A 12,398-nucleotide genomic window follows, 5' to 3' on the forward strand; every position below is an offset into this window, starting at 1 on the left:
GGATACCATGGAGTAAACTTTCTATTCTCGCACAGCTCCTAATCAAGGTCATGCTACTTTTTCATTCTGGTCTTGGACCTGAGCAAGGTTACTAAATCCCATATCCTGCCTTGATGCCTTTCAAACCATTCCCAGGTAGAGATTTCCCTCTGTAGTACCCATAGAGAGAACAATGTCCACTGAAGACTCAACACTTGATGTTATCAGACTTAAATCTTTCGGTTTACTTGGGAGAGGAGATCCACTATTACTTGGAGTTAATCACTGACACAGTGTCTTCTGGTAACACTCTGTGGGAGGCGCTCAAAATGGTTATGCAGGGGACAGCCATCTCCTACACAGCTGGGTAAAATAAATGCTTTTCTGGAGATGCAAGTCCTGTTGTTAGACACAGGATATTGACTGCCTTCAGAAGAGCAGCTACTGCACCAGTTTGAGGCATCCTAAGATTTTCTAAGAGGACGGCTGATGGATTTATCCAAGACATAATGCATCATATCTCAACAGAGGATTTACAATGCAGAAGATAAAATGGGCAAGCTGATATTGATGCTTGCTAATAAGGACAAGGAAGCTAGAATAATACCGAAAGTGTGTCATTCAATAACAGGACAAGTGAACGATTCAAGTGATACAGAAAATTAATTTATTTATTATTAACAAAACTATATGGCAAGAAAGCCTTCCGCATTGAAAACTAGAGACTCAGTCAGTTTGAGATCTACCTGTCTTCAGACCCCAAAGTGAAAACAAAATTGCTTTAGATCTCCCGATTTCAGAAGACGAAATGCTGAAAGCCATTGGTGATGTGCAAACTGGGAAGACATTGGGTCTCAATGGATTTCCTTTAGAATTCATGAAATAGATTGTGTCTTGTTAAGTCCCGCAGTTACTGGTAATGCAGGAGGAGGCCGTACAGGTGAGGAGACTGCCCCACGACCTCCACAGTGTACCGTTTTTGTCATTCCTACACATAACAAGCTGCCTACTAACGGTGTCTAATACAAGCTAGTTTCTCTAATTAACTTAGAAATTAAAATACTGGCCAAAGTCCTTACATGTTGATAGGTCAGGGTCATATGGCCTCTTATTAATTGGGACAATAAGTGGATTAAGCCAAATAATGGCACATGCCAGTCATCAGGTGAATGAAGGTGGCATAAGGTACAATGGAGGAGATTCAATCCCCAAATGCCCTGGTTCTGATGGATTTTGAAATAACATTTGACTCTATTAAGTTGTCTTTTCTCCATACTGTATTTGAGAAACTGAATTTCAATGACATTTTTTGCTCCTATGTTTGGCTATTGTACTCTCCTCAGAGGCATGTTTGTGGGTCAACTGGGTTCTCTCAAAATTCTGGCAAATGGAGGTGGGGCACGAGATAGGGTAGCTCTGTCCCCTTCTATTTTTGCCCTTGTAATGCCCTTGCTGAGTGGATACAATGGTTTATCAAGTGTAGGAGTGGAACCAAATCTCATTGCATGCTGAAGAACGTGCTGCTCTATATTCAGAAGCCTGAATCATTATAATTAATTCTAGGACTGATGCAAGTACTAAAGGTTTATGGAGATGGGCCGGTGGTTAATTGGGAAAAGTCCACCATAGCCTAAATTATTCAAGGGGAGTAGGTGAGTCTTGAATGTGTCTCAGCGCTCAAGCATTCTATGGTCACTTTAGATATTTAGGAATACAGATCACAAGAGAGTGGAGCCAGAACATAATTCCACTGTAACACAAAATTACATAACAAGAGAGCAATGACTAATGTGTGTGGTGAACTCCCTCGAACAATAAAGGGGAAGGCAGCACTGTTTAAAATGATCACATTGAGCCCTGCTACTTTACACATTTCAAAACTATCCTGGTATACTTTATAGGAGTTTTTTTTATATATTTTGACCTCATAGTTATCTAGTTACTTGGGGGCTTGTGGCCTGTCAAGGGTTTCAATTAATATGCGAGTACAATTCCAATACAATGGTAGAAAGGGTCTGGAAGTGGCATTTTACAACTTTATTATTGGGCAGCCCAGATACTCCTGATTAGTTATGGCTTTCTGAGGAAAGGGCAGCCCGCAGTGAGCTTGTAAATCAAGATCCGCAAGGAACACAACTTGTTGTTCACGTTGCATGGGAAAAATTCACACCTTCACTACCCCAGGTCATCAGAATTCTACTGGAATGTTGGCATCAAGCATTGCAATGGATCGATGGGGATGGGCGGGCAGAACACCATCATGGCATAGTTCATTGATAAGAGCGGCACAGTTGGAGGAATATTTTGTAGTGATAATCAGTGCACTTGTCATTACTCTTGGTAATATTTCTATGAAAAATATTGTGGGTGGGTGCTAGTAGGGTGTAACCTTCTGATCATTGGTGCTGCTTCATAAAGTTTGTTAGCACTATACCCTTCTCAGATTAGTGTTTCTCTCCAGCACTACTAGCACCTCTGATGGGTTTCGTCTTGTGTCTCCCCTTTACCGTTCTGTTCAGTCTCTGGTTATCGATTTTTATCACTCATTGAAAATAAGTACTTCAAACCTAAGAAAAGAAAGTTTGAACCCCATTCCATAGTTCTACACACTGGAGCCTGAAACGGTTAAATGAATGGCTATTTTTAAGCTCTATAAAGCTTTGGTGGCTAGTACTTAAATCCCTTAGAGAAAAGCGGGAGAAAGACCTGGGAACAATTGAGAAGAGAGTATGCAGAGGCCAAGATGGCAGCCAGACAGTTGTGATTTCAGCAAAATGAAAACGTATTCAAGTCAAATAATTTCATAGGGTGCCTTACACACTGGAAAGGTTATGGAAGATAGAAAAGGTAACAGACCCCAACTATCTGTTATGTGAGGAGGTCTTGGGTACCTTTTTGCACACAGCGTGGGACTGTCATATCATCCAGGACTACTGGGCCTGTATCCACAGTACACTTTAGGTGAAAGGTGGGAACATTTTCATAATGTGCTTCAGAGACCATGATTTTTATGTGGATAATGTATTAGTGTGGATAATCAACTATATTTGCTCTTACTTTATACACTATTGAGATATTTCACTGGTACAGAATGATGCCTTAACATATGTGCAACACATGGCCTGATTGGACAGACGCCTGAAAAACAATGTTTTTTTATTTATTTTCTGTTTCTTGACAGACGAAAGTCAAAAAAAGAGCATTTAAAAAGGTTTGTAATCAGAAAATTAAGGATGAGTGTTTACTGTACTTTATTTTAGGGTTTGAGTTCAACTGTCTTAAAAATTACATAGGATTAGAGGCTGAGGATTTCGAAAATCTGTTGCACTAACAGCACGATGAAGTTTTTTGGCCTCACACTTTGCGCAGGCCACTTTCCAAAAGCATGCTTCTAGCACTGCTGGTTTTCCTCATGTGCCCTGTTGCAGAGCTGATTGCTACAGCACATTATTGTGTTTCAAGGTGATCAGAGAAATGGGCTGTGGCAAAATCTACACTCAAAGTTGTGGCAGTCTGTGAAAAACTGATACAACAATCAAAGCCTGCTTTACTCACCTGGTGTTTTACCTGAGTCACTAGGTCGTCAAGGATATCGCCAATGGGATAGGCACGACCAGCCAAGCAGCAGCTAGAAAAAGAGCAGACCAACCCAAAGTTGAAACCAAATAATGCTCGCAATGAAAAAAGATTTACCACTACCAGTCACCAAGTGAAATCACATCTCACAAGAAAATGCAGATAAAACAGGCAAGCACACATTTCCAGAGGAGAACTGTATCTTATATCTCACAAAGTGACTTAGCCACCAGTAACACAATTATCCTGTGAAGTATACACTGGTACAAGACTAGACTCCAAAAATGAAAATATGATAACCGACACCAGGTGGCCCGATAGAGACTTAGTGGTCTACTGTGCCTATGTCAACGTCATGAGATATTGCAACAATACTAGCACATTGGGTGCAGCATACATCCTGCTAATGTCATTGCTACTAGTATGGTCATATCACAAAGACGCAGGAGAACACAAAAATCACATAGACACATACCTGTTATGGTAGCTTAAAGTGTGCCTCAGAAGTACACATTACACCTTTTGGAGGCTGGACTTAGGATAATAAACTCAGTATGTGTTTAAGAACACAAGATGTCAAGAACTGCTTGTCCAAATTTAGGCTTTTGAACTGAATTCCCCAACTAGATAATAATGATTGGGGAATATGAACAAGTAATTTACTTTCACTAATAATTTTTCTGGTGGATACTCTATCTACATGCAAATTCCTCACCTCTTAAATCTATTCCAGCTGCCAGACTGGAACTGGAATTTGAAATGGCTTTATCCGATAAATGGCATCTTGGATCCTTCCCCCCTTCGGGTTCAATCCTGATATGACATAACAGAACAGTAAAGGCAGCATTCTGCCGAGCTCTAGTCATCTTCAGGCCCTCAGAGGGAAAGGCGAGGCTGACAGATAGAAAACTACTGTTAAAAACTAGCTTGGGACCTTATTAACAGTTTAAGGCAAGTCCAAATAAAGGTAATGAGTGGGGGATCAGTGAAAGATTTGCAGGTAGGGGGAGTAGCCACTACAATGTTCATTACTGAGGAAAACTAATCTCTTACATCCTCGCCCAAACAGTACCTTTGAGGTGGAGGGTCTGAATAGATGGTCAAACCAAAAAAATCTTGCAACACAGATTTGCCACTTCAGAGTCTTAACAATAGTGGCTGGTAAGGGAGTGGATGCATCCCAAGACAGTGCAGAAGAACCAACCTTTGCCCTAGTGGAATGGAAAACAAAGACTAGACTGAGGAAAAACACCCCCTTATCCACCCTCATGGATGGCAGAAAGACTGTTGTGCCTGAAGGTGTATAGGGAGGAAGCACAGGACTAGGGGGGCTGCTAACCCAGCATCATTAGTTACCTGGTGCCCGCTGGAGAAGATTCCTGCTTGGTGATCCACAGGCCCAGTACATTCCTCCAGCAAGGATCCACTCGGGGCAGAGAGCGCTGGAAAGTGAACATTGTCTTCTTTACAACACTGCCTCCCCTTGCTGAGTGATGCTCAGGAGTAGAGTTAAACTGTTTTCTTTGCAGGACATCTATATACATTATAATTGTGTGAAATGTTCAAAATCGTTCCCTACTTCACCTTACAAAGCTGATGAGTAAACCCTTGTGGAGCTTTGTGAGAACCTGACCTTCTTTCTCCTAGTCCTCACCCACCTAGTTGGCCTGGCCATCAATGGGTGGGTGCAGAAAAACCCAGCGTGCACCCAAAGAATTAGGGATCTTTGATGGAGATCTTTTGTTATGTACCCCTGGCCCGGTGTTTGCCAGAGCTCGGAGATTTAGGGTATGCTGTAGATTGGGTAAACAAGTAGCTTCAAGTTGACTACAGGCCCTCCCTTCAAGAGCTCCATTCTTGGTGAAGGACCATGTCAAGATTAAAAACAAAACTGAACAAAAAAGCAGGTCATATACTGATCCCATGCTTGTGTTCAGTAGTCAACGTGTTTCATCCAGAGAGTGTGAAAAAGATCTGTGCATTTCATCAGGACTGTGACTACACCCTAATCTACTCAGGTAAACAATTTATATGTCAGTAGATTTAAAACAAAGTTTTAATATGTCCCTTGACCTGTAAAATAAAAGACAAAAATAATACACATAAAAAATATATATTTTGACACAAAAATAATGTACGTGCCCAGAAAACATTCTTCATGAAGCACACATCAGGGATCTCCCATGGGAAAGTGCTTAATGTTTCTGCCCATAAAGGGTTGTTGAGGAGTTGTTGCTCATAGTTATGCCTATAGGGCACTCATTAATGTACTAAATGGGTATGTTACCTTTACGCTACATATCGCCATATGGGTTGTGGTTATAAGAAGCCTTTTCCATGTTGTGTGCACTTTCCCATGGGGGTCTCCTGCCACGTGTGAACTGCATGCAGATTTGTTTCTAGGTGTGTACAGTATCTTTGTGTGCGCTATAATTGTGTAATATATATATATATATATATATATATATATATATATATATATATATATATATATATATATATATATATATGGAAAATGGCACTTACCCAGTGTACATCTGTTCATGGCATGTAGTGCTGCAGATTCACATGCTGTGCATATCATGCCATCTAGTGTTGGGCTCGGGGTGTTACAAGTTGTTTTTCTTCGAAGAAGTCTTTTTTTTGAGTGACGGGATCGAGTGATTCCTCTCAGTGATAGTGCGCATGGGCATCAACTCCTTTATTAGATTGTTTTCCCGCAGAAGGGTATAGGAAGGAGTGAAAGATAGAAAGATTGTGTATGTACAACTACATGTAATAAGTAAATAAGATGTCCATGCAACTATATATATATATATATATATATATATATATATATATATATAAAAACACATATATACACATATGTACAGAGGAGTTCTACAACGACCACAGGTTCCCGGGGAGGAGGGAGGGTGCATGTGAATCTGCAGCACTACATGCTGCAAACAGATGTACATTGGGTAAGTGACATTTTCCGTTCGGTGGCATGTGTAGCTGCAGATACACATGCTGTACATAGACTAAAAAGCAGTTCTCAAACTAGTAAAGCGGTGGCTAGCCTGTAGGGGTTGAAGTAGTTTGAAATTGTGTTTTTAGCACTGCTTGTCCAACCTTGCCTTGTTGTTTTGATAAAACATCCACACAGTAATGCTTTGTGAATGTATGTGGTGTGGACCACGTGGGGGCTTTGCATATGTCTGCCATTGGTATGTTCCCTAAGAATGCCATAGAAGCACCCTTTTTCCTTGTGGAATGTGCTTTAGGAGTTATTAGTAGTTGCCTTTTTGCCTTAAGGTAACATGTTTGAATACATCTCACTAGCCATCTAGCTAATCCTTATTTTGAAATTGGATTACCTTTATGTGGTTGTTGGAAAGCAACAAAATGTTGATTAGTTTTCCTAAAATATTTTTTTCTGTCAACGTAATACATTAGAGCTCTTTTAAGGTCAAGAGTGTGTAGAGCCCTTTGAGCAGTATAGACTGGCTGTGGAAAGAATACTGGCAATTCCACTGATTGATTAATGTGAAAAGGTGAAACCACTTTTGGTAAAAACTTTGGGTTTGTCCTAAGTACAACTTTGTGTTTGTGTACTTGCAAAAGCGGTTCTTCCAGAGTGAATGCCTGAATGTCACTCACTCTTCTTAATAAAGTAATTGCTACTAAGAAAGCAACTTTCCATGTGAGAAATTGAATATCACAAGAGTGCATGGATTTGAATGGCAGTCCCATTAGTCTTTGGAGTACAATATTAAGATTCCATGCAGGAACTGGTGGAGTTCTCGTGGAATAATGCGTTTAAGTCCTTCCATAAAAGCTTTTATGACAGGAACTCTAAAGAGAGAAGTATTTTGTATGGTTTGTAGGTATGGTGATATGGCTGTTAGATGAATTTTAATAGAGGAAAAGGCTATGCTTGCTTTTGTACACAGAGCAAATAGCACACAATATCTTGTACTGATGCTTTCAGTGGATATATATTTTTAGGGTGGCAATAGTATACAAACCGTTTCCACTTATTTGCATAGCACTGTCTGGTTGTTGGTCTACGTGCTTGTTTTAGAACATCCATACATTCTAATGGAAGGTGTAAATATCCAAACTCTATGACTTCAGGAGCCAAATTGCTAAGTTGAGTACACTGGGATTGGGATGACTGATTTGACCTTTGTTCTGTGTTAACAGATCTGGTCTGTTTGGAAGTTTGTGATGGGGCACTACTGACAGATCCAGGAGTGTTGTGTACCAGTGTTGGTGTGCCCATGTGTGAGCTATGAGTATCATGGTGAGAGAGGTGTGGCGCATTTTGTTGACCAGAAATGGAATTAACGAGAAAGGGGGTAAAGCATAAGCAAATATCACTGACCAGTTGATCCATGGAGCATTGACCTTGAACTGATGGTGTGGCTGTCTGGATGCAAAGTCTTGGCATTTTCCCTTGTTGTGAAAAGGTCTATGTCTGGTGTTCCCCACATTTGAAAGTAATGTTGAAGTACCTGTGGGTGAATCACCCAGTCTTGTATTTGTTGCTGCATCCTGCTGAGTAGATCTGCTAACTGGTTGTGTATCCCTGGGATGTATTCCGCTAGTAAGTAAATCTAATTGTGAATTGCCAATTTCCATCTTCCATATTGTTTGAGCTAGAAGGGACAATTAGGATGAATGTGTCCCTTCTTGTTTTTTCAGATAATACATTGTTGTCATGTTGTTTGTTTTTATTAAGACTGTTTTGTGTGTGATCTGAGGTTGAAATGATTTGAGGGCCAAGAACACAGCTAACAATTCTAAATGGATTATGTGATAAGTTAATTGTGTGGAGTCCCATTCCCCTTGTATTGTTAAGTTGTTGAGATGAGCTCCCCAACCTGTCATTGATGCATCTGTTGTGATTATGGCCTGTGGCACTGGATCCTGAAATGGCCACCCTTTTGTTAAGTTGTTGCGATTCCACCATTGCAGAGATTTGTAAGTTTGGCGGTCTAACAACACTAGATCCGTGAAATGGCTCTGTGTCTGACACCATTGTTGTGAGAGACAATGTTACAGTGGTCTCATGTTTAGTCTTGCATGCTGTACTATTGCTATGCATGATGCCATCATTCCCAATAGTTTCATGACAAATCTTACAGTGTAAGTTTGATTGACCTGTATTTGTAATATGAGGTAGTGAAAAGCCTGTATCCTCTGTGGATTTGGGTAGGCTAAGGCTTTTTGAGTATTGAGAATTGCACCTAGATAAGGTTGAACCTGTGCTGGTTGAAGATGAGATTTTTGTTAATTGATTGTGAACCCTAAGGTGTGTAGGATATCTATTGTGCATTGAGTGTGTTGTTGACACTGTAGAATATTGCTGGATTTGATTAGCCAATCGTCTAGATAAGGGAAGACGTGATGTCTTCTGAGGTGAGCTGCTACTACAGCTAGACATTTTGTGAAAACCCTTGGAGTTGTTGTTATGCCTAAGGGAAGTACTTTGAATTGGTGGTGTTTGCTTGATATTACAAACCTTAAGTATTTGCGGTGAGCTGGATGTATGGGAATGTGGAAGTAGGCGTCCTTGAGATCTAACGCAGTCATGTAAGCGTGTTTTTGTAGTAGGGGAATGACGTCCTGTAGAGTGACCATGTGAAAATATTCTGACAGGATGTATAGATTTAGAGGTCTGAGATCCAGGAGGAGTCTGAGAGTACCATCCTTTTTTGGTATAAGGAAATATAGTGAATATACTCCTGTTCCTTGCTGTGAAATTGGAACCATTTCTTTTTACCCTTTTTTTTAGTAGAGATTGTACCTCTTGTTTTAGCAGAACAGTGTGTTCTGGAGAGAGTCTGTGAGAATGAGGGGGAATATTTTGTGGAGTAGAAATTAGTTCTAGGAAATAACCATTGCGGATAATTGAGAGTACCCACTGGTCTGTGGTGATGTTTTGCCAGTGAGCGTGGAATTGTTGCAGTCTTCCTCCCACAGGAGACGTGTGGAATTGTGGGATGTTGAGGAAGTCATTGTTTTGTAGGTGTGGTAGCACTTTTTGAGGCATTAAACTTTCCTCTGACTCTAATGTTTTGACCCCTGTAAGAGCCTCTAAATGACCCTCTTGAATAATATTGTTGCGTTGGTTTGGGTTCGGAGGTGGAAGCCTCTGTAATTTGGGGTTTGAAGCCTCCCCTAAAATGTTGTTTCTAAAAGAAAGCCCGAAAAGGTGAGGTACATAGGGCTCCCATGGCTTTTGCAGTGTCAGAATCCTTTCAGAGTTTTTCAATAGTAGTATCTACTTCTGGTCTGAACAGATGCTGTTTATCGAAAGGCATGTTAAGCACTGCATGGTGTATTTCCGGCTTAAAACTGGAAGACCTTAGCCATGCATGTCTTCTGATTGTTAAGCTAGTGTTGATACTTCTAGCTGCAGTGTTAGCTGCGTCTAGGGCAGATCTAATCTGGTTATTAGTAATAGCCTTTCCCTCTTCAAAAATTTGCTGCACTCTTTTTTGGTGCTCTTTGGGTAGATACTGCAAGAATTCTTTCATTTCATCTCAGTGTGCCTTGTCATACCTTGCTAACAGGGCTTGGGAATTGGCAATACACCATTGGGTAGCTGCTTGTGTACCTACCTTTTTACCCGCGGCATCAAACTTCCTACTTTCCTTGTCAGGCGGTGGAGTATCCCCCGAAGACTGGCTATCAGCCAGTTTCCAAGCTGCACTGACCACAATGGAATCTGGTGGCACGTGTTGGCTAATGTATACTGGATCTGTTGATGCAGGCTTATATTTTATTTAATCAGTTCTTGTGGTTAGAACCCTAGCTTTGACCGGTTCCTTAAATATATCGTCTGCATGTCTAAGCATACCAGGCAGCATTGGTAAGCACTGGTAGCGTGTATGGGTACAGGATAATGTATTGAAAAGAAAATCCTCTTCTAATGGTTCTGCATGCATTTGAACCCCATGGTATGCAGCTGCCCTATATATGACTTGTGTGTAAACTGTACTATCCTCTGGTAGTGAAGGTTTAGTAGGATAAAGATCTGGGTCACTGGACAGTATAGGGTCCGAGTCATACAAGTCCCAAGGGTCTACTGCATCTCCCTGTAAGAGTGGAGTGTAATGGTGAGGGTAGTGGTGGTGGGTTAGAAGGTGGTGGAGAAAAGGAAAGCTGTGGTGAATGTGGCGGAGAAAGATGGAGAGGTAGTGGCTTCTCCTTTCTCTTAACATTTTTTGCTGGTGGTAGAGCAATATCAAGTCTCTTGAAACACCAGCTTCCTTTTGGTCTGTGGAGGTGGTGAAGCAACATCCTCCAAAACTAGTTGGATATCAGAGTCCTCGGTTTGATATTCTGATCATTTTATGCCTTTAGAGGATTGTTCAGTAGTTGTTTTGGGCATATGCTTTAGACGGCTCGAAAGTCCTGTCTCTTCTGTATAGAAGGATGTTTTTGGCTCCAAAATGGTGGTGAGTTTTTTCGGCCCTGAAAATAGCAGCTGAGGTTTCGGCTCCGAAGCCAGACGCTGTATTTTTGACTCCGAAGAGTGCAGATGTCAGGTTGGAGGTTCTTCTCTTTTTGCTCGACTAGGGCACCGAAACAGGCGTGACCTGTTCATGGGGTGAATTGGCCTTTTTCGATGCCGAACCCGAGGGTCGGTCGCTGACAAATTTCTTTTGGGTTGGACTATGGCTTTCCAGCAGTGGTGCAGCCAAGGCCTTGGTAGATTTTTTTGGAGGTGGATGTAGGGGCAGGTGCACTCACATGCTGGCCCGCTGTGATTGGTTGGCTGACTTCCTCTGATCCTGGTTCGGAGTCGGAATCTTGAATCGAAACAGCCATTTGTGCCTGCTCCTCTACTAAGGTGTCGGTGGACTCTCTATATTTCGACGCCATTTCAAGTCTTCTTGCTTTCCGGTCACGCAGTGTCTTTTTCAACCGAAACAAACAGCAAGCTTCACAATCTTCCTCTCTATGTTCAGGAGAAAGGCAAAGATTACATACCACGTGTTGGTCGGTATAAGGGAATTTTGTGTGGCATCGAGGACAGAATCGGAATGGAGTTCGATCCATCAGGCTATGGCGTGGTAGGCCTGATCAGGCCCAGGAATGGCGCAAGCACCCAAAAGGGCGTTTTCTTCATCCCGACAGTAATTTCAGATCGATTACAGATGTAAACGCGGTCGAAACAATACCGACGATAGAATAAAGCGAATATAAAGTTTCCGAATCAAAAGTCTCAGAACGAGAGGGAACACGTCCGAACCCGACGGAAGAAAGAAAACAATCTAACAAAGGAGTTGATGCCCATGCACACTATCACCTAGAGGAGGAGTCACTCGATTCCGTGACTCGAAAAAATACTTCTTCAAAGAAAAACAACCTGTAACACTCCTAGCCCAACACTAGATGGCAGGATATGCACAGCATGTGTATCTGCAGCTACACATGCCACCGAACACATATAAATGTGTTTTTTTGTCTTTTATTTTACAGGTCAAGGGGCATATTCAAACTTGCTTTTAAACCTACTGACATATAACTTTATTGACAGAGTTGATTAGGGTCTAGCTAAAGTTCTGATAAAATACCTAGACCTCTTTAGCATTCTCGTGCACAAAACATGTTGACACTACTGAACACAACTAAAGGTTCATTATATGGCCTGCTTTTGGCTCAGTTTTGTTTTTAGTCTTGAGACAGTCCCTCACCAAAAATAAAGATCATGAAGGGACGGCCTGTAGTCAATTTTAAGCCACTTGTTCACCCAATCTTCCGCCTACCATAAATACCCACTATTAGGGTAGTAACCTGTGCTCCAGAAAAACTGGTCCGGGGGTACAGAACAAAAGATCTCTGTT

The 12,398-nt window shown here is 41.4% G+C and overlaps 1 protein-coding gene across 3 annotated transcripts in view; it reads right to left on the reverse strand.

Moving 5' to 3' along the window:
• Positions 1-12,398, reverse strand: part of VPS8 (VPS8 subunit of CORVET complex) — a 1,496,959-nt gene that overhangs the window by 871,328 nt on the left and 613,233 nt on the right. For all 3 annotated transcript variants that reach the window (XM_069225817.1, XM_069225815.1, XM_069225816.1), the window contains exon 25: positions 3,535-3,607. In XM_069225817.1, the coding sequence (XP_069081918.1) occupies positions 3,535-3,607 (73 nt within the window). The remainder of the gene's footprint in view (positions 1-3,534; positions 3,608-12,398) is intronic.

This window comes from Pleurodeles waltl, chromosome 3_1 (assembly GCF_031143425.1).
Source record: "Pleurodeles waltl isolate 20211129_DDA chromosome 3_1, aPleWal1.hap1.20221129, whole genome shotgun sequence".
Lineage (NCBI taxonomy): Eukaryota > Metazoa > Chordata > Amphibia > Caudata > Salamandridae > Pleurodeles > Pleurodeles waltl.